This window comes from Bombus vancouverensis, chromosome 5 (assembly GCF_051014615.1).
Source record: "Bombus vancouverensis nearcticus chromosome 5, iyBomVanc1_principal, whole genome shotgun sequence".
NCBI lineage: Eukaryota > Metazoa > Arthropoda > Insecta > Hymenoptera > Apidae > Bombus > Bombus vancouverensis.
In genome coordinates this window covers 13820368-13843225 of record NC_134915.1, presented here as the reverse complement: position 1 = coordinate 13843225, position 22858 = coordinate 13820368, and the positions used below count along the sequence as shown (strand labels likewise).

General features: G+C 33.4%; 3 protein-coding genes across 4 annotated transcripts; 2 read left to right on the top strand and 1 right to left on the bottom strand.

Annotated features, from left to right (window-relative positions):
* Nucleotides 1-8694: 8694 nt before the first annotated feature.
* Nucleotides 8695-10313, bottom strand: LOC117156148 (mitochondrial genome maintenance exonuclease 1). Its single transcript, XM_076618702.1, is given in 8 exon segments — nt 8695-8998; nt 9001-9040; nt 9115-9247; nt 9370-9577; nt 9639-9797; nt 9800-9848; nt 9850-9972; nt 9974-10313. Coding segments are annotated over 8 exon segments (987 nt in total). The 5' UTR covers nt 10142-10313; the 3' UTR covers nt 8695-8891.
* Nucleotides 10314-12927: 2614 nt separating this feature from the next.
* LOC117156161 (uncharacterized) lies at nt 12928-13942 on the top strand. Its single transcript, XM_033332952.2, has 3 exons — nt 12928-12984; nt 13356-13488; nt 13673-13942. The coding sequence occupies exons 1-3, from the start codon at nt 12973-12975 to the stop codon at nt 13816-13818; spliced, it is 291 nt and encodes a 96-aa protein (XP_033188843.2). The 5' UTR covers nt 12928-12972; the 3' UTR covers nt 13819-13942.
* A 226-nt stretch (nt 13943-14168) lies between these two features.
* On the top strand, nt 14169-19547 carry tko (30S ribosomal protein S12 technical knockout). Of its 2 annotated transcripts, XM_033332860.2 has the most exons (5): nt 14171-14343; nt 14632-14679; nt 14800-14847; nt 18517-18735; nt 19293-19547. In XM_033332860.2, exons 1-5 carry the CDS (start codon nt 14280-14282, stop codon nt 19424-19426), a joined length of 513 nt encoding a protein of 170 aa, XP_033188751.1. In that variant the 5' UTR covers nt 14171-14279; the 3' UTR covers nt 19427-19547. The 2 variants fall into 2 exon arrangements, with proteins under 2 accessions (XP_076474679.1, XP_033188751.1); XM_076618564.1 differs by lacking the exon at nt 14632-14679 and having other exon boundaries at nt 14169-14343.
* Nucleotides 19548-22858: the final 3311 nt, after the last annotated feature.

The following is a 22858-nucleotide window of genomic DNA, read 5'->3' as shown; positions in this document are numbered from 1 at the left end:
AGTAATTTATAATTACCAATTATTAAAATTTATTAATATCCATAAATATTTAAAATATTTTAATTCTCTTCGTTTAAAATATAATTACCTTTCAAAATGAAATATTTTTAAATAGATAGTTAGAATACCGAGATAATCTAGTCACCCTCTTTATGACAATCGTTTCATAGTACAGAAGAAACAGCGGAAAAGAAAGACAACGTACACAGTAATATTTCAACTTTGCATTTAAAGATACGAATTGGTCCTCCAATAATTTTTTTGCCATTGTCTACGCAGTAATAATCCACATAAATTTCCCGTCGTTCGTTACGTTGCGCAAAGAATAATTATCGTGTAATCTCCGAAGGAGTTTATTGTTCACGGTTTAATTGCTCTGACAAACGACGCGTGAAGTTAAATCTTTTTCGCTGGGTACTTCTAGGTATAGACCCTTTTCCGCTTAAAGTATGCGTCATCAGAAGAACGCAAGAAAATATTTTACAGAGGCTGCATCGTTTGTTTTCAAACCCTCGGGCTCGCTATTAAGTCGCATATAAGGTACTGAGTCAATTAATTCTTAGCATTTGAGGTCTGTTAACGAAGCGATTAATTACGATAATAACGACAAGTTTAACGAATATCGGATAAATTCATCTTTCATTGTGAAGAAAATAAAGAATGGAAATTATTGGTATTTTTAATGTTTCAAGGAATTTCGATGTTTGGGTTTCTGTATATTGAGACATGTTTTCTGAAAATATTAAAAAGCAAAAATTAAAATTCTGTCAATTAAAAAGTGTTAGATTTAAAATCTCCAATTCAAAGACTAAAAGTCATAGATTTAAGATCACGAAATTCCAGATTCAAAATTTCAAATATTTCAACGTTCAAAAGTTCAAAGTTCCAGAGTTCCGAGGTTTCAAATATTCGATACATACAGTAATACGTAATTTTGTTTATATCTAATGCATTAAATATTTGAACATTCGATACATGAATTTGAAAAAATGAACACACTGTATGTCGATATAATATACATACATATAGATATATCGTATATAAGTATACGGCCCATCTATACAGATTATTATGCTAGATCATTTTCGCGAGGAAACTCTCGCTGATTACAAATTTCTTCGTTAATAATACCTTAATGTAAATTTATTAAGTTCTCGAATGTTTCATAACTGCATAAGACATTCTACGCGTCGTTTCTTCATTCCCTTCATGGCTGAAATACTTCGCGAAGTATTCCCATTCCAACGTGCTCTAATAATTTCGAACGCAGAACGACGAGAAGACTCGATTTACGTAACAGAAAGAATACACAGTTTTGTTTGAAGAGAACGACAGATGAATTATTGGACTCGTAGAAGAGGTAGAAAAGGTCTCAACTCCTATGGAAGAGTCAGACTTGCCGAAACTACTTAACTTTTTTCTTCTAACATTTCTCCTTATCTTGTGACGAAAAACAGAAAGGTAATTTATTTCGAATGACTTATTGCGTTCCAGTAAATAGACTAAACTGTACTCTAGTACGTGATAACACAGCGAAACAAATACAGAAAATGATCATTCTACCTCGACGTGAAACGTACATCATGGCGGAAGGAAGTCATTCCCAACAATTCGCTTTGAAACGAGAGGAAGAGTAATATCCGCCCCAAGATCGAACCTCTATGAATTTCTAAGAATTTCTGTACATTTTGTTACAGACGAAAATTATCGTTTAATCTTTCTGTCTAATCTACATAGATAAAGTTACTATTAAAAATTAGATAGCTGCAAGCTTAATCTCTTATTTCTTAAAAAAATTATTTTATTAATCACGTAACACAATTTACAATTTTGGAAACTTTATTCATAAAATGAGATAGAATACGGACCAGAGGTTTAAAGCAAGTATGGTACTAGATAACGAGGAACAAATATTTTGAAAAATGTTACGATTAACGATAAACATTGATCTACACGTATGTACATATAATATTTATAAGAGAAAACGTAATGTACTAGAACAGAAGGAGAATTCTGTGACGTCGATCGTATATAATTATTGTTACAATTAATTTTAAACAATTTCCTTAAAGTTCTTAATGAAATCTTGTTCATACTTTGTTGGGAACAGTTTCTGTAATCCAAGCTCGGCATTTTCCAGTTTCGCATCTTTCAATGCGAAGGTAGCGCGGACAGCTTTATCAAGTTATGAAAGACGTCGACATTCGCCCACAAAAGAGGAATATTCTCATTATCGTCACGTTCACCTAACGCGCTAATTTTCACCATAGCGGTAATGACGTGCACCGAAACAACTACCCCCGGTTAAATAAACCAATCGATACTCGACTAATAATAAATTTGAACGACAGATGCACTCTCTAATAAACCGATACTTCCTCTAAATTATGCACCGTGCTGGAAGAGCAGCGACGTGTGCGGTCGAAACGCGCGAGAAAGACGTCCGATAATTTTCGATACTCGCGCTCGTGCAGAAAACCAGCGAAGTCGATAATGCATGAGGTGTGAATAAGTTATGATCAGATATTTTGCAAACTGACGAAATACATCAGACATAGGGGTTTCCATAGGTGTTAGTTGTTATATAAATATTTTCCTTTTTAAGTCAGGAATCTCGCGTAAATTTTGTATAAAAATCAACCGAAAGCCAAAAGTGAGACATATGATAAAGATTCTGAACCAATTTCACCAATGAAAACTATCTTTTCATTTGATTCTCAGATTAAATACGTGTTTTTATCGCGATGTTGAATATCGATGATGTTAGTTACACATATCGATAGATAATAATTAAGTTGAACCATCGCAAGTATTTGATCAATATTGTTCATTTCTTACAAAACATCGTACATTTTTTACGTGCGAAAAAATTTAAAAAATGAACGAGATAGAAAGCAACGAGGTTAAAATTAAGATTTTCTTGGAAAGAAATAGCCATATTTTAATAATAACGAATATATCAAAATAAATGAGCGAAAATTCTTTCCCTAAAAGAGATGTATCTTTGTACTTTTGTATTTAAAGTACTTGTTTTAAATGACAAATTGGACGCCGAGAGACAAGAAGAATAATTTCAGGAGAGAATCGAGTTGGAGAACATACTTGTATGAATTACACCTAAGAGCATCGAATATAGAACTTATTCTTATTCCCAATATTCGGTATATATTGTGGAATATCTTGTAACGCAGATTGTAACGTGCCATAATACGTGGCAAGTTCTGATAAAAAGAATCTAACAATAAGAAATTTACATATCTACATTAATGTTGTAAAATATAAAATATTTGGAAAACGTGTATAAAATCCATTCTCATAGCGATTATTTTAATACTTAGTATTATAATACTTTTATCGCTAACGTGAAAGCATTAAAAATTCCAACAAGCTTTTTTAAACAACTCTGATTAATCTGCCAAAATTCTCAAAAGAATTTAAGTCAGTCTCGTGCAAAATTAGCCGTTTCAATCACTCCTAATCACCATACTCGGTTCTTTCACACAAACGAGAAGCCTCGCACACACCCATTTTCCCATCAAATCGCACGAGTTCTCTCATCCAGGTGGTCCAGACACCGCGTAATTCATTAACACCCTGTATGCAAACGTCGCGTTAGAGCGGCTGACGGGTGCTGTGCGAACGGCCGTTTTCCATCCGGCCAGTAATTCGGTCCTTTGTAGGCTAGCCATCAGATTATTAACTATCATCGGAAGGTAAATGTAGCGTGGTGCAGACGATCGATAATTCATGCGCGACTAAGTGTCTCGCTCTCGAAAAGGATTAATTCGGGCATACGAGCCCGCCCGTAACCGGCCATCGATAGACTTCAACGTCCATTGTCGTCTTCCAACTACCCCTTTGCATCCTCTTTCACTATTCAGCCATCCAACTTCGACGTATTTATAAAGTTTTCAACGGGAAAGCCTTTCTCAACCGGTTGAGTGGCCAGTAGATAGGTCTCTTCCTTCTAACGGAAGATTCGCGGAAGAAGAGCAGTGCCGTGAAAAGCGGCGCGATGAAAACTTCTTAATTCCAGGCCTGCTCCAGTTTCCGGGTAGAGAGGCTTCGTGATTGGTCCAGACTGCTTCTTTCTCCCGTAGACCTCTTATACGTGCACAGCGTTATTACGAAGCAAGGAGAAAAGTTCCGCTTCACACTCGACTGGCTATTAATGGTGGCCAACCCCCGCTGTCGTTAGTTCGCGACACGAGAACGTTAAGTCGTGCCGCGCCACGATAAATGCACGCTGCCCCGTCGTAATCGGGAAATAAGTTCACCCGGGGAAACAGTCGCAAGCTGATTTATTTCGATCGCCGCCAGGAAAACAACCGACCGCGGGAGAATGTATCGCGTGACTATGATTTTATTACCCACCGCCACGACGTCACCGGCTTCCGGCTAATTTACCGTGAATCGAGCAATCGCCCCGGGAGCTGAGAAATCCTATCGGCTCATTTTGGCCGGTGAATGCGCCGTGCTTATCGGAGGATAAGTGACGTTGTAATTAAGTTTCGATTTTAGGGTGGGTTTAGATTAGACTGTCGGAGACTCCAGGTATACGATATCGATCTTTGATAGGTTTGGATCTACCGAGGATGAGAATTAATTTGGACGATCGAGAGTTGTTTGGTGGATTTATTTTGTATACAATTTGGATCAAGAGATTGAAATCATCTTGTGATAGGGTTACAGGTGAGATAGGGAATGAATTGATCGCTCGTGTTATTATTATTCATATTCATACCACATCGTGGTATTGTTACTCGTTACTATGTATCTCTTTTGTTCTATGTTTAGAATGAAATATTAAACTTGTGTTAACAAAGCAGGTTTGGGTTAATGTAATTTTGGTTTTGTGTATGTTCGATGATTTAAAACAGTCGGGTGTGCATGAGAGGTAAGAAGTAAGGAAATAAATTGTCTACGGTATTGCAGCACTGATGTCATGTGTTCTTAGCTAACGTAATCAATTTTATAGTTCAGATCCATTGATTCAAAAAGGTTATTACGTATTACAAAGCTCCAGAAACTTGAGGAAAACACGAGATATATTGTACACGTTATAACGTGTACAGTGCGCAAACGTAAATTAAACAAATCAGAAGCTAACTACGTATCTTCTTCTTCATATGAATGTATAAATTCTCAGATTCTCAAATTTTCAAGTCTTCGAATCGTTAAATCGTCAAATTTTCGAATTCTTAGATTTTAATTTTTTGCAAATTTTAATCTTTTTAATTTTTGAAAATGAACAGAAAATTAATTTTAACCGCCCCGTATATCCTTTAGAAGTATCACCAGCGTTCTCTGTAAAACATTTTTCTGCAAAGTCTAGAATAACGTCTGCGCTTAAGTTAATCGCTCATAATATCTCAGCTTGTCACATCCTGATTATTCCTTATTAATTCTAAGTACAAGCGTACTTCACGATATTAACGTTTAAGCTTTTAACAGCTTTTATATATATTAGATGATGCATTTTTGAAAATACTTTGCTATACTTTCATTAATGAGCCTTGACTAATCGTTTTAATTGTGCTATGTATAATCTATAAAAAATCGTTTGAAATATTACAGGTTTCTACATAGAAGGATTGCTTCTAAAAGATTTTATATAAATTCGTTAATGTGTAGAACTACAGCTTGTTGCTGTCTCGACAGATATAACCGTAGGAGGTTCCCTCTGTAAAAGTTATCGTTTTCATAACTCATCTCGTTCAAGGAGGGTGGTTCACACCAGGGGTTGACCGACCAATGAAAATATGTCCCTGTTACGAGAGGATCAGCAAGGATTAGCTAGAAGATTTAGGACAGTCTCGTGGCTACTGTTCGCTAAACGTCTAATCCGAAAATATGATTATCTTTCTACCGAACGCGCCTTAAGCACATTAGTACTCTATAGCATAATATTTTTAGAATCTACCTTATAACACAACCATAACTGTGAATCACTAGACATCAAATACGTTGAATAATCGCTTCAGCTGTATTTTCTATTCTGAAAATCTTAAAGCTAATAGTATTATGCGGAATGTTTTCGATCTGCCTGTCAACCTACAAGAGAATAATTATACATAAATGAAAATAAGAAAAAAGACGTTATATGAAGCTCTGCTTGATCGTAGAGTTATAAATGAATATTGAACGTAGTTTGAAATACATGTAGCAGCGGATTCTGCATCGTAGGATATGAAAAATCGACCGTGTGTAATATATCTGCATTTACATAATACTATTACGTATAAAATACAGACTGCAATAGATTAAAAATTCACCTATTAATATTCAGCATAATTTTACTATAATCTCTTTCTTAATTTTACTTGTAAATTATGATTCTATACTTTAGCAACAAAAATTGAAGATATTGTGTATACGTATGTCTTGAATAAAAATACGTCATATCTTTTTTACAGTCGTAAAATGTATTTTTTCTTCTTACTTTATATATATATATATAAAATAAGAAGAAAAACATACAATTATATATGTATAAACATACAAATATATATATGTATATATACGTTCTTGTATATCTAAATTTATCATAAATGCATAAACATCCGCGGTCTAATACATTAGTATGCATAATTTTTCGTTTCAATGTCATGTTAAACATCTTCCTAAAATATTGCAAATGTTTGAAAGATCGAAACATAAAAATTTAAAAATCACGTCAGGGTTAAAAGTTGTTGCCACAATGAATAAGGAAAACAGTAATAGTATGTGAGCTTTATCCATGCTTTCATTCATGAGAAAATTCAATTTCACTCCATGTCGCCACTCTTTACGGTAAAAAGCTTTCGGATGATTCACTTTTCTCCATATCATTCGAGAAAGAAAAGGATAGCATACGGGGCAAACAAGTGTCTCATCCCCTCTGAAAGAAACATAAGAATGCAAGATAGTACGGATATGCTGAATTCAGCGAATTCGTGGTACACCCTTGGCAATGTAGACGACGATGAACAAGAACGAACTTGTGTTCCGGCTCATCGCGTGCTGAGATTACAAGTTGGCCGAGTTGCCATCCACGCAAAGAAATGGAAACAGCCTTCTTATCTTGGGACAACTACGTAAATCTCATAAGAACGCTTTTCATAATTTCAGTCGAAATAGTTCCAGTTTCTTGTGAAGAAAAAGATTCTCAGCTACAAAGTATCCTCCGTGATTTTCTTCGAGCGATCGTTTAATTAATTCAAAGGACAATAGAAAATTACACGTCTGTTTTATCCAAAAGAAATAACAATTGTTTGGATTTATCTTCTTTTTATCTTGAAACTGGTGCAAAGAACTTTAGAATGTATTACACTATTCCACAACTTAAAATGTTAACAAATACCCAAATGTGAAAGGTTTGTCGTATTTATTATTGAATAATTATTATTATCTTGATCTTTAAGACCATGTTTCACTTTATCTGTTATTTTAATCTCTTGAATAATATATTCAAAGTTACTGCCGTTAGATCTTCCATTATATTAAACCTTTCACCCTTTATAATCCGTTGAATATTTCGTAATGATCAAAATGAACGAAAATTTATCAATGCTGAGTCCAGAGAACAGAGTAAATAACGTAATAATCTTCAATTACATTCTTTCAAATATTTATCCAATATAATTTTTGTTATTTGTAACCAAGAATTATTGTTAATATATGAAACAGAATTCCTTTCCGATTTATTACTTCCAATCATTTCTGTATTAATGCTACTTGTAATTCTAGTTACTAATTATAAATTTCATTAATTACCGTTCTAATAATTAATTTTAATGTAAAATGAATAAACAGCAGCATTATTATCCCGAAATTCCATGTAAGTATCGTAAAGGTACCCGTGAGATTATACGCACGAATACGAGCAGATTAAACGCCAATTAAGCAGCAAACAACACAACAAAATCGCGTCATTTCGTTATCAGCTTATTCGTAAACAAGCTTTTCGACGTCTGCTGCTGTAGTTAACTTTTGCCATATGCCACGCTAATCTGGATGGTCAAGAATTACTTGAAAATTCAAATACGGCGAAATACAATGAAAGATACGTTTCCGCTACATAGCTTCAGCATTAGTTTACGGTTCCCAGGGGCATGCGAAGGGTTGCGCATCATGCTTATAAGAGCCTGTAACGGCGAGTTGGGCAATGTCGCGCCCTACGGAGGGTGGCTGGCTCCAAGTTATAATTGCTATATGTTAACCAACGTAGACAGGTGGGGAAACGACTCCGTACGTATGGAACGTTCTTGATACCTTTCGTAGGTGGGCTCTGTTACGATTATTAGCACAGCAATTTATGGCAATTTATATTTAAACGATAATTTTCGAGAAGAAGATATTATGTAATAACTTTTGTAACTGATTGGGATATTAATAGGTATTTAACATATTTAAAAGGCACGAGGAATTATTTGGAAAGATAGCGTTTTTTATATAGATATTTAAAAGAAAATTCATAAGAATGAATTTTATTATGAAAATCGTAATTTAATTATATTTTCAAGATTAAATATTATGGGTTGTTTTTTCTGGACATTCTTTTATGCAATTTTGTTAAATAAAGAGAAATTGATTCGCACTAATTTTCATGCAATTTGTTTGAATGGCTATTCTACTTTGATATCACAAAAGATTATTTTTTTAAATAATGTTGATAAAAAGTTAGAGAAGTTGTAATATTAAATGGAATTAATATAAATTATTAGGTTTTTTATTTTTGAATAAGATAACAGTACAGAGTATATAGCAAGAAACACCTTTCTTTTTTTCGCTGCAATAAAAGAATTCTCATCTTTTATAATGATTTTATTTATGCAAAAATACTATGAAACTTGTTCAGTGAAATATATAAGTAGTATAATATGTACCATATTTTAATTTACAAATATAAATTAAGTATTTAAACTACCTTTGTAATAACTTGCATGAAACTGTTCCAACTTATTCAACCATTCTCTCCATGCTATTTGTAAGGCATCATCCTTCAATTCATGAATACTTCACCATTTGTATAAGCAACAATAAACAAACCTTTATCTATCTATTAGTGCAATTACATAATTTGCATAAAACTATTTGGATGTCTTTATATATTACTTCTAAAAGGTTAGTTACCTTAAATGAATATTCATTAAAAGCATTAATAGCTCCAATATAAGCAGCAACTTGTATAGGTGCATCATAAGTTGTTGCAAGCAATGTTTGCCGTTTCCCTGACTTTTTCCAGTCGATTAAATATGTCTTACCTCTAAGCAAATACTATTTTAAAGTACAAAAATGTAATTTTCAAATTAAAAACTAGCGTAGTATACTGATGACCACATGATAAGTTATACTTCCTAGTAACGATAAAGGCAATCTCTGTTATACCTAAAGGAAGCAATACAATCTATGACACTTTTGTATCCCAATGTTGGATGTATCACATTTGTCTGAGTTCTATAAAAAATTTTCATATCGTTCAATAATGGTTTTATACTAAGGTATAATGATTTGATAGAAGGTGGAATTTCAATTTCTTTCTTTGAAAGCATCATTTGTATATAAGAATGAAATAATTTACCACTATTCAATATACCTAAAATACATAACAGTCATTAATATCTAAAATTCTCATTTTCATCATACAAATGTTATACCTTTACATTATGATTTAAAACGCTCTTCTCCATATATATCAATCATATTTTTCTTCCACCTCTCTAAAGCAGCTTTTACTTTGGGAAACATGGTTTTGCTAAGAATGTGTGTTACAGTTGGAATTTTTAAATCTTCATTATCTTCAATGCATTGAATCCACAATTCTCAACTGTCTCAGAACCAAAAATAGATACTGATTGTTACCATTGATATGTTTACCATTACTTTAAACTCATTTACAGATTTTAATTTGTTTGTTTTTGATAACTTAGAATCTCTTTGTTACTCTTGTAACATAACTTTCTTATTTTTTATTTGTTTATGCACATCACCCGTCAATATCAGAGTCTATAGTATTCTGTAATTTAGATGTATCTTTTGTTTCTACTGTTCCACTGCTTGTCTTTAAATTATTCATACATTTGGTTAAAAATCTATTTTCGTTGATGTTTAATTTTAAAACTGCTCCATTTACACTTTGTAGAATACCCAATCGTAACATATTTATAGCAAAGTAGTACTCAAAACAAATATAGCTTTATTAATAAAAGAAATATATGTATAATCTTATAAATCAATTTGATAACATTTCATACGTTATAACTATGACTATTATTTCTTTCTGACACTTATTAAGTAACTTCAGAAAGGTTAGCACCAATACTCTAGCACTATTTTCAATACCTTGTCGTGCCATCTATCGGTCATTGTGTTGCCTATTTAATGAGTATTCTTTTCTGTCGATAACAAAATTTCCACTAAAAATCATTATCCTCCTTTGACACCGTTGTTATACGTATTACATACCCTGTTATCTTATATATTTTCTTATTTTCTTTATAAAACAAAAAATATTTTCACGATATTAAAAACGAAGGTATTCATCTCATATTAACTCATATTAATTCAATTCTTAGAAATAATTCTTAAATATATCACTTCTTCCACATTTCATGTGATTATCATATAAAATGTATCATTTAAATTTGTAGTCAAGTCACGTCAAATGAAATGTATTAAAAATCTTTGAAAATATATGTACTCGTAAATTTATTAGAATCTGCGTACTATAAGTTTAAATTATCTTCGGATGGTCGACTGGCGTACTTTAAGAAGAAGAACGGTCCCAGAACCCCAATGGCTACACATCACCACAGCCAATGAACGTAAAACGTAGCCGTAATTTATCAGGCTTTACACGGTTCGGTTCGTTTTAGCTCACGATTGCAATTTCGAAGTTAGCCGCTTATCAAATTACCGGGTATCAATCTAATGATGCGGAGTGCGACCCTCTTCATCGATCTTGCACAATAACCCTGTCCGCGATCTCTCATATCTTTCGAAACTTACTTAGTACTTAGTACTAGTACTACTTACTAGTACTTAGTACTAAGTTAGTACTAGTAGTACTTACTTAGTACTTAGTATGCACATGTGTAAACTTATAAGAAATTTGTTCAATTTCTACCGACTGCGTGCCGTTTACGTAATCGTAATGGTATAATTACTTTTACAACGAAACAAACGAGAAAAATGCCGATTAAATCAACCTACCTTTATATCTTCTGCTTTTCAGATTCCTATCGAGCTCTAGAGTTGAGTCACATGATATTAAAACCGGCGATGCATATTGGGCGAGCCATTAATCAATCAGAAAATATTGCATGGAATCGTTCTGACGGCAAATATTTATTGCATTTTGAAAGTTGTTTACAAAACTTTGAATAATGAAACTTTTCCTTTTCATTAGGTATTCTATTCTCTATTTGAAAAATCGTCCTCTCTTATATTGAAATTCAAATATATATTTCGATGAATTTAGGGGATCATTTTAATAATTATTTTCTGAACTTATGATATAATATAGGTGCAACTGGAAATCACGAATTCATTCATCAATGTCCTTTCGTGATATTGAAATGGACCATGTCTGAGATCCTAATAGTGCTTTTAGATGGTATCCTATATATTAAATCGCTAGCGCTTCTGCATGATGATATACGGGTTCGAATTTCAATTTACGAAAATATGTTTGAACAGTATAAACTTGTTCTTACCATAATCCTTACAATAAAGGGTATAAAAACTCATTTTATATTAGATAGTGTAAATTGTAAGAAAACGTGGCAGCAATTCATTTAAAAAGTCGTGTTAGAAGAAGGATAATCGTAACAAAGATTTCTGATTTGATGTAGGAAATATTTGCAATAATTTTTCATAGAGAGTGCAATTCTTTGATAATAAATTCAATATATAAATAATAATGTGTCACTTCAATATCCCTATTTTTCATACGCAGAATATTTAGTCCAATTCGCTGTTACTCGATGTCCCTACGCGACACTCAAGGGAGGAAGTGTAACCATAAGATGCAACATAAAAATTTGCATTCGTAATTTTACGTAACGATGCAACCGAAAACCGTCCTCTTAGCACGTTGTAACAGTGAAAGTCACACAGTATAGATGAAATTCGAGATGCGCGGAAAATATGAGCTAACGTCTCGTATTGAAATTCTTGTTAACCGACGTGCCAACTGGATCGAGTGAGAAAGGGTCATCGTACACGCGACATGTCAAAGAAGCTCATCCACTTTTGGAGCATCCGATGCCATCCTTAAGCTAACCGTAAATATAATACTATATAACAGTAGAAGAACATGATAAGCTATCGCTTTAGTTTTTACGAGAGTATTTTACAGTTGGGTACTTTGTCGTACGTGTTATCAAACTTGTCTGAATACATTTATTCCACTCTTCCCGTAATTTTAAAAATATTACTTGTCATAATATTTTATAATAATAGTAATAATAATAATAGCACGTGGTACTAGGCATACGAGAAGTTTACTCGGGAAAGGAAAATAATAAACGTAACACTTGGCGATTTCTTTAATTAAAAATTCGTGTGCGCAAGAGAACCTGTATACGTTACTGTCTAAGTTTGGTGGTAACGACTGCTTGAATTTCGAGCGGTCAAACCGATTTCAAAACCAGGAAGAGTAACAAATCTATTCCTTTCGCGTATGAATGACGATTTCGTTATGATATCTATTACTAATCTTCACAATTGACCTATTTTATTCCAACTGAATTGACGGTACCGGTGGCTGGTAACCTCGCGTTGAAAAATTTTCGTGACAAGACAGCGACGGGAAAACAACGTATTAGAAAGGCGTGTAGACAAGTGCGCACACACGCGTAATTCAACTACGCCGGGATGCGATACCGCAAGAAAAAGGCTCGAATAGTATAAAAGGGGTGTATTCTATCCGACCTGCATCAGTTTCAGTCGCGAACCAACCGTCGCTACACATTACATTGCACTAGCAACATGAAATTTCTCGTGAGTAATTCCTTTGAAGTTGTACTCTTTATCTTTTTATACTACCTATTCATAATAATGTTAAATTACTGCTTCGCTTTAATTACTGGTTAAATGTATATGGTACTTACACGATGTTAACAAATAAGGGTCTAATACCTGGAATTTACCCTAATACCTTGAATTACTCATTGAAAGCAGCAAGAAATATTTGATTGGTATTAAACATAATTAAACAAAGCTATTAACTAACAAAATTACATTTTCGAAGGAAAGCATAATTTTATATTTTACGAGGAACTTAGGTGTTTACGTCGAAGTATATAGGCTAGACTAGTATTACGAAGTATACTTGCAAGATTATCACATACAAGTTAACTTTCTATTTTCAGATTGTTCTTGCTATCTTCGCTTTGGCATCTCCCTTGTATGCCCAATCTGAGGAAAAGGTAATCGAGAAGAGAGGCATCAGCTATGGTTTGGGAGGTGGCTTAGGTCATGGAGGTGGCTTAGGTCATGGAGGAGGTGACGATACAGAAAATTTTACTCTAATCTTATATATTCTAATTTCTGCAAGGGCTACTCCTGTTCTCTAAACAATAGGATATGTTTGATAATTCCTATATTTATATTATAAAGATGATCTATGACTTGTAACTTGTCAGTTTACTAATATGACAAAAAATTCTTTTTATTTTTTTACTTACAGGACTTAGTAGTGTATCATACAGCGTTCCGGTAGTCACCAAAAGCATCCGTATCTCTAGCGGTGGATATGGAGGATATGGTCTTGGAGGACATGGTCTTGGAGGACATGGTCTTGGAGGACTCTCCAGAGGACACGGTGGATGGTGAAAAAGCCAGTGTTAACTGGCTGACCTGATTTCTGATCTTATGGTATTGCGTCTTTTCACATATTTTATGGCGAAAGGAGCTTTTGTACTGCAAACCATAAAATAAATTTTTAATAATTTTGTAATCAGTGTTATTACTGTTTCCCTGTTATACCCCATACGCTATATGTAATTAACCGTTAAGTAAAATTTTGAATATATATCATAACCTACTTTAATAAAATTAATTTTAAGATTCTTGAAGCTTTAACGAAAGAGTTGATTATTTTTATTAACATTTTTAATGAACAGTCATAGGGTTCGTGTCCCAGATAAAGATAATGTAGAAATGGGTTTTATCTACCCTCACTCTGGTGACGTAACGAGATTCGATGTTTTGTCGCTAGATAGAATTGTAAGAGTGTAGATGCAAAGTTGTATTTTATAAATTTGTGTGGTTATCAATTAAAAGTTAGAACAATCATGAATTCCTTAGTAAGAAGTATGGTGAGCGGAGCTAGATCTTGTCTTACAAGTTCCACCGTAGGTACGATTACTATATCAGAGAATTAACTTAACCTAACCTAACCTCTAACCTAAATTATCCAAATAAAAAATGTCACAATTTTTGTTTACCAATAATAATTCACATTTTTTTATGACTCTAATTTTATATACATACCATAAATATTATTTAAAAGTAATTAGTTCCTGTTGTCAGAAATAAATCCTTGTATCACTCCAAATTATCAATTTTTGCTTGCTATTTTAGCGTATTTTTTAATAAATATTAATTTTATACATGATTTTAATGGAAAATATATTTGTTTCACAGCTAACAAACTACAGTTAACTAGATTATGTGCAAATCCTGGAATTCAAGGTATCATTCCCCTAATTAACAGAGTTCTAAGTATATATTATAAGGCTATGATTGGGAAAAATTAATTTAGAACATAATTTATTGTAATAACATAAAAATAATATTCTTGTTTCTGAATAGGAAATGTGCTGACTACTACTAACTCATATATTGGAAGCTTGATACAAGGTAAGCTATATTTTATAAATCAAAGACAATATTACATATATAATATATCGCAGAATAAGATATCTATCAATTAATAAGAACTTAGTAATCTCTCAATTTCAATTTCCTACTAAATAAAAAATTGCTATTAATAGCTGTTAGTAAAAGAATTCGTAATCATACTGTAAGCAAATATCAAAACCCTAAATATTTAACAAAAATAATTGGAACGCTCGGAAAAATACAGAAGTTTTTCAAAATATCGATGAAAAGGGCTTTGCTTGAAGCAAACCAAAACCAGCATTGACCCATTTACGTGAAATCGTGTGAAGGTCCATCAGTATTATTTGCACTTTCCATAAGTGTAACCAGGCCAGACAATTTCATAGGAATTCGAGTGACATCTCGAATTTCCGTAAGCCTTTCCAAAAGATCGGTATCTCCGTTTTCTCAACGGAGTAAATGCAGTAAAAGGGGTGGTCGACCTAAAAAGGGACCACGATTTTCTTCCCTTATTCTTCGTCCGCGAAAAAGCGCGTGGCATGCAAAAGCACACGCAGCGCTTTACCTCTTTGATGCCTACAAATAGAAAGAAGAGACATCTCAAAATGCAAAAAGGGATCCGGCTACTACACAAGAAAGGACACGAATGAGAGAAAGTAAGCTTTTCCTCGGCCAACAGCGAAAATCGCTGGGAATCGGAGGGGTGACGTGTCCATTTGTTGTTGACCAGTTGTCAGATGTGATCCTGTGAAGGATGCAGCCTGCAGTAAGACTGTTATCCGCATTTTCCCAGTTTTCGCGACGATATAATGGACCATTCGTGGGATAGTTTCGTTCTCGACAATTAGGAACGGATGTTATCATTGGACACATTTTTATTTTTTTTAAATCATTGCATGCAATATTATCTTTTTAAATATCGTTGTATATGTTATATAGATTATTATCATCGTATTCATCTTCTTCCATTTTGGGTGCAATTTTCCATTTTTCAATTTCCTTACTAAATTTGTATTTCTATGATAAATGCAAAACTATAACTATAAAATTTGCAAACTGTGGTAAAAAATTACTCGTACAATTATAAGTATGCTTTAGTTTACTCAATACAAACATCATGAACAAACTATTACAATTTCTACAATATTCTTCATTAATTTTATTAAACATTCTCACGTTTCACTATCTTTCTTCCTTTTCTAATATAAAAAACGTCTTTCTATTCACTTTTCACTGTTTTCCTTTTTTCCATAAATGAATGAGATCCTTAATTCAAACTAAACTTGAGACTCGACTAATCCCAATATTTCCAGATTATGGACAATGTTTGTTTTCCGAGCAAGGCCTTCTTATTAGCTTCCAATTACACCAGTTGTTTATTTCATTCACTAAACAGTCGCAACCGGAAAGATAAGCCTCGAATTTAGCGAGTGATAGATTCTTGGCACCGTGTATGCAACAAAGGCGCAACTACGACGTTGTGAATTTTCGCAATGTAATCTTGCGTATTGATTTTCGAGAAAAAGGGTTGCCTTCCATGCATAATAGGTTCTGCTGGTCTCTTGCACTATTTAAGTCCGAGTTAGGTTGGATTAGTAGCAACAGGCTTGGACATCTGTCGTGTTGGAGAACGGTGGTCAGTCAGATCTCGAAATGAACAACAATGGCACATTCTCGACTAACAGACCCTGTTAAATCGTGGACTTCCATGAACGACCAAGGAAATATCACGAAATTGTCGTGTCATCGTTGATATTTTACTTCGACTACGAATCTCTCGGATTTAAGAATGTTTTAGGCCAATTTCTTCGAATTTCTTTCTTACGACTGTGAACAACAGATTCTGCACGATGATTTGAGAGTGTTTCGAATATTTAAAATCTTTCGTGGAAAATTGAAATGTTCGATGTAATTATAGGGAACTTTTTATTGATATTTTATTATTGCTGCTTTCTTTGAAAAATTATAGAAGACGCTTTAACATATCTTCTCTGTTTCTAAAGTATCTTTCACTCCTCTATGTAATTTCATAAAATGATTAAAAATTTCATAAAATGATTTTGAAGACTGGCATGCAGGTGGTAATTTATTATTCATAATACTCTTCTATTTTAAAGTATTTTCGCCTTCTGATATGAATTTTTTCCAACAAATTGTCTATTATCTCCAGGCAACATTAATTGCGTGTTAGCCTATAATCATTAGTCTTGTGACTGTAATTACTACTTCCATTTGCATACATACATAATATCATAACTACTCGACTTAAAGAATTAGATAGAGGAAGACAATCGAAGAATTTCATCACTATGTACTGTTCATTTTTTCCAATTTTGCAAACAGTAAATTGTTGTTCATTTTCAGATTACGCGATCTCATGGATCGTAGCGTTTTGTACAAAGATGGATGGACCTTGCGTCGTAACAATGTTTCTTAATAAGCTTATACACGCTTCAGCGAAAAAGGTCTAGACTTGGACGAGCGGCTTGCAGATGTCAAACGTCCGTCATATTTGATATTCCATCAACTCCGGCAACCCTCTTTTCCCTCGGTTCGTAAGATTATTTGCGAAAGAGTTTTCAGTTTCTCCGTACTGTTACCACGCAGTGGGTCTCCTATTTTTCCAGACTTCGTTGACAATAGCCTTGACTAGGACATGGTCATCCTTGGGGACTATTTCCTTGTCGTAATCCTTAGTCATGTTGTAGGATTTTTTTTCTTATACCATTCACGCAATTCTCGTGAAAATTGTGTCGAAATTTTTGAAAAGTTATCCCGAGAGAAATAAGGAATTATTATATGAAGACATTCAAATAATTATTCTCAAAGAAACTGCATTGAGATCTTTGTAGAACTGTCTCCAAAAAAATTTTATCGAGTATTTTGAACAATTATTTTCGAAGAAATTATGTCCAGATTTTTCTATTTCTTTTCTATTTCAGATCTTCTATTTCTTTTACATGTAAATAGTTTCTCGCGAGGCAATCATTGCTCAACGTTTCCTAATTTATCGAGATCGACAATTAGTTAAGAAGTCGTGTCTCTGGGCGTAATTTCGTCACCGAAAAGTAGGCTCGACGCTAATTGGGCCCGGTTTGTCGTTACGTAATCGAAGAATTTCCAGTGAAAATCCAATTGTACCCATTCACCGAGCAATTACTTTCCCTTTACGGCTATACATGTCTCGAAGATAAGAGAATCACGCCTGTAATTGCTTCGCAACTACTCCTTTTATTTCCCTCAGACTTTTTTGGGAACCAAGGGTGTTTCCTCGGACAACCACACGAAGCCTAATACGTCCTCTTCGTTTGGTAAATACAGGTTTTTATCTTTGAAACTTTGACAAAGGAACGCGAACGAGAGAAAGGCAAAACTGCACAAGAAATGGGGGGAAAATAAAAGTTACGTGTTACGCTCTACAAAGTTGTTCGTAGTCACAAGCATTCGCAGATATTTCATTTTTATTCAATCAGAATATTTATTGGAAGGGAAAAGGAAAAACATACCTTAATGTAGTAAACAGTAGGAGTCTATCAATTTTTAGAATATATTGAATGAGAGAGAAATTTGTTTCATATTAATAGCTTATTTGAAAAAAAAATTCTAAATTGTTTTCCTAATTTGTTATTTTTACTTTATATTTGTTTTATCAAACTCACGTTATAAGTATGTATTTAATTAAATTAGGCTTACAGATAAGATTCGGATCATCATTAAGAAGGTTGCATCTATTTGGACCGTACAAAAAATATAAGAAGAAGAAAAATCCTTTAGATGGGAAACCATATGCAAAAGGCGTAGTCATACAAACTGTAATTCGAAAGCCAAAAAAACCTAATTCTGCGAATCGAAAATGCGTTGTCGTCCGCTTATCAACCGGCAAGGAAATGGTCGCTTTTGTACCAGGTGAGTACATTTTACATTTCATATTATAGAACTACTATAGAAATATGCTAAGCACGAGAAAAAAGATATTTATGTAGCGGCACATGGCCGTAGAAAAAGCTTTAAGTTGAAATGGAAAATTCAAATTTGGCCATATTATTATGCCTTTGAATACAAAGGTTGTGTTTTGGGTTACAAGGTGTAGAAACAAAAGAACATTGAATAGATTGTTATTGCTGTTTCTTCTAATCTTTAGCCAGAGTTACATAAAAAGGTTGACGTTTTGTGGTAACATCTGTTGATATAAATGTATGAACGTGCTCCCTATGATATCAGTATTATTATCCTTTCTACGATTGGTATGATAGCATTGAGCTATCTATACACTTTACGATTAAATCTATACACTATCTCTATATTTGTACTTATACTTATTTTAATACATCTGACTATTACAAATTCATCCACTCGTTACTTTATTAAATACACCTACACGTTATAACCACCTCATTAAATATAATACATCCTAATCATTTTATATATCAGTATTATAATAATTATGTTTCTTATTGTTTTAGGCGAGGGCCACAATCTTCAAGAGCATAACGTCGTTCTGTGTCGGCCAGGAAAGATAAAGGATACTCCAGGTGTTAAAATCAGATGCGTTCGCGGCAAGTATGATCTACCTCACGTAATAAAGAAAACTGCTTAGTTACACAATTTATCGCAACTTTTGTAAAAATCTTCTCTTTCTATATTATACTATATAATATGTGATAGTGTACAATGAATGATAATTAAAATAAGCTTTTGCAGTTAATTTAAAACAACAATTTAATTTGATTTATAATTAAAGATCACAGACGAGAAACATGCCAACTCCATTTTTATTGATTTTCTGACTTGTATGCAATTTGGTTAACAAACAAGAATAGTTTAATGAAACATATTTAAAATATTTTATAAAAAAAAAAAAAATAAGAAATGCATTATCATATTTTCCTGCTGTGATCTCAATCCTAATTCCAATTACAGATAGTTATCAAACAGATATCGTAAAAATTTTCCTGATACTGTCACGAATTCAATCGAACAAAGACAGAAAGGGTTCGTCGAGATCACGGTTTTAGAATCTAGCGGCCCACAAATTGTGGCCTTTTGACACACATTTTCGAGTGCCGTTCCTTACCTTACATTTACCGTTAGCTGAACCATGCGCCGTCCTAGGAGATGGGCGAACACCAACACAATGTATATTCTCCTATATCGACATGTCACAATGCGGAAAGAAGGGTCGTAGCACAGTTCCCTTCTTTCCACGTTATTACGGAAGGGTTGGTCTGCTCTTGCATCTGCACCCTGCATCCACCCACGCGGCCACTGGCTATTGGCCACATGACATGCTGACCAACATCCCGGTATTTTCAAAAGAATGGTTCTCAACTTTGCCTCGCCTCAAATAGTCACCAGGAAAATATACTCTTTCTCATCTTGTCGATAAACGCAAGTGGTAGGCGTTACACGATTATGAATATATATTTGTGATAATATTATTGGACATAAATATGAGACTTTTTTTATAAAATAAGATTAGATTGGGAAAGAAATATACTACAAGAATGGAAGAGTAAATGAAATGAGAACCTGAACAATGGTCAACGATTGAAGGGGTTGACGATGGTGCAGTATGGATCCTAGATTCATTTCCCATGTATGATTCGTTCTTTGGTAATGTGAAAGAACGCGAAGAGCTAGTTGAGCTTCTAGCATGTTAACCTTACTGTTTTTTCTAGACCCGTATATCCCAAAACATAAATAATTTTTAAATATTTAGTTTTAGCATTCTATATAGTTTTACAATCTTCTGTGAACTCTAAGCTTTTTATGAGTAGATTATCCCAAAAGGAAGGTACCTGAAGAAGAAGTGAAGAAAACGGCAGGCTAAAAAAAAAAAAAATGCGTGGAAAGCTAATTAAAACCTAAACCGGCAACAAATATCTTAAATATAACCGAAGGACTTCGTAAAAATACAGTTCTTACCTAATAGGTAATTTTATATTATATAAAACTAATAAAAACTACTCTGCAAATATTCGAAAGGAACAAGCTATCGTAAAAAATAAAAAATGACGGGTTATTACTTTAATCCGTACACTAAAAACCCTGAAGGTAGCGAGAAGTGTATTTTTGCTGCGTAAAGGTGCTATTAGGTAATTTGAACCATTTTCAAAGTTAGACGATGTTAATTCATTGCGATGTAATCGAGTTTTCAAATTCTTACAGTTTTTCTCTTCGCTTTGTTATGAGGCAACTCTACAAAATATAGTAAAAACAAATTACATCATTATATTTTTGATGATGTCGTTATGAAATCGTATGCAGGTAATCCAAAGTTTCATTGTGTAATTTGCGTCTACCTAGCTCTAATACAAGAAAAAATTCCTTATTACCATTTGGTAATAGTTAGCCCTTCGTTTCATATCGTGAAATCCGTTTTGTTATTTTTGTAACCATATCAATTGATTTATAGCTATTAGTAATAATTATGCATTTTTTGTCACTTGCGAAATGTCCTGATAAATCTCTTTTTAATCATTCCTTTTTCTGTTAAAAAATTGGAAAGTATTTGCCAGGTTGGTGGAACCCAGGTCTTAGACAGAGAAAGTATGGAGAGAATGTTACTAGTTTATAAAAGCTTATGGAATGGGGAAGGGGGGAGCGATGATCTTCGTAAGAGCGTAAACAATACACGAATATTATTACGACAGCGTTATTTTTTTCGAAGGCTTCTTAAATAAATAGCATGTAAACCTTTTTGACCTTTTCTCTTTCTAGAAATAGAGAGACATTCAAATCTTTTTTGTTTGTAATTGTACAGCTTAGTAATGAGATACCGACCGATCTGTTCGTAAATGTTTCTGTCCTCGAATACCTTGTTTACTATTATTATTATACTTACTATTACTCAACTAATCTTGCAATCGGTGGATATTTCCATACTTATATTTTCTAAAAATTACTACCGTATACATCGTAAAAAATAATGTTGTAATGAAATATAAGTTTGAGGGACTGATAAAGTTTATTAGAGAAAGAAGAACTGTTTTTAATCCTCCTATAACAAAAGCTTTGTTCCACCTACAAGCTAGTTTCTCAGACATTTGCTCAAATTCAGGCGCCCCTTGTCGTAAATAAGACGTATTGGTAATGTGTTTATAGCGAAGGCTATTCATCTGAAGCCATCTCTGAAAGGAGACTACTTGGTCAATGAATAAAATTCCTTGTAGAAGAATCTGCCCAAAGGCGTGTCTCGTGATACAGTGAGAACGAAATGCAAAAGCTTTCGTGGAAAGAAAAGAGTTCTCGCGGGGGAAGGAGACGTACCGAGGACCGGATGCAAGCAAATCTTGAAAGTCTGTTGGCTAAACTTGGTCGGTGGTCCGACCGCAAGATAAATTGAGAAGTAATTATTGCGAACGACATTCACCGCATACATCTTCATGCATCTCTCTTCTCAAAAAGCTTTGGTGTCGAATACTATTAAAAGGACTAATGTCTGTTCGAGAACGAAGTCACACCCTGAGATCTCCTACCGAGAGGATTGTAAATTTCTTCAAGATTCTTAATAAGTCGAGATATTTCCCATACAAAAAAGAAAAAAACCGAAAAAGTAATCGTTATATATATATTCTCGTTCTATATTTATATAAAAATTGTATTCGGTGGATAAGATCCTTAATGTCTAATTCTGAACTTACTTCATATGCAATTTTCGACTATTCTTAGTAACTTTATTAAAATAGCATCGTTTTATAGAGTTGACGATTAGGTGCATAGGGTTGAATATAATCTTGAACGTTCCTCGTGCGATATTGTACCCTTCTTAAAAATTAGCAAGCTTGACACTTTTAACGAGCGGTATATACATGAAATATGAAATATCTTATTGCATTTTATTGGATATCTATATCTTTTACCTGCTAATATTACTTCTTCTACTTCTATTACGTAATATAATATTATATATTACTTATATGTACCTCTTCTACAATATTGTATTGGGTATTATTCAACGAAAAACAAATACAATCAAAAACATCACGTAAATCCGATTCTAAGAACTATTATCATTGTGAAACATCAT

Excerpts from the sequence above, each read along its gene's own strand:
- tko (XM_033332860.2), top strand. The coding sequence starts at position 14,280 with ATGAATTCCTTAGTAAGAAGTATGGTGAGCGGAGCTAGATCTTGTCTT. Across the intron at positions 14,344-14,631 it reads TCTTACAAGTTCCACCGTAG|CTAACAAACTACAGTTAACT; the intron begins GTACGATTACTA and ends TTTGTTTCACAG. Across the intron at positions 18,736-19,292 it reads AATGGTCGCTTTTGTACCAG|GCGAGGGCCACAATCTTCAA; the intron begins GTGAGTACATTT and ends TTATTGTTTTAG.
- LOC117156161 (XM_033332952.2), top strand. Across the intron at positions 13,489-13,672 it reads TGGCTTAGGTCATGGAGGAG|GACTTAGTAGTGTATCATAC; the intron begins GTGACGATACAG and ends TTTTACTTACAG.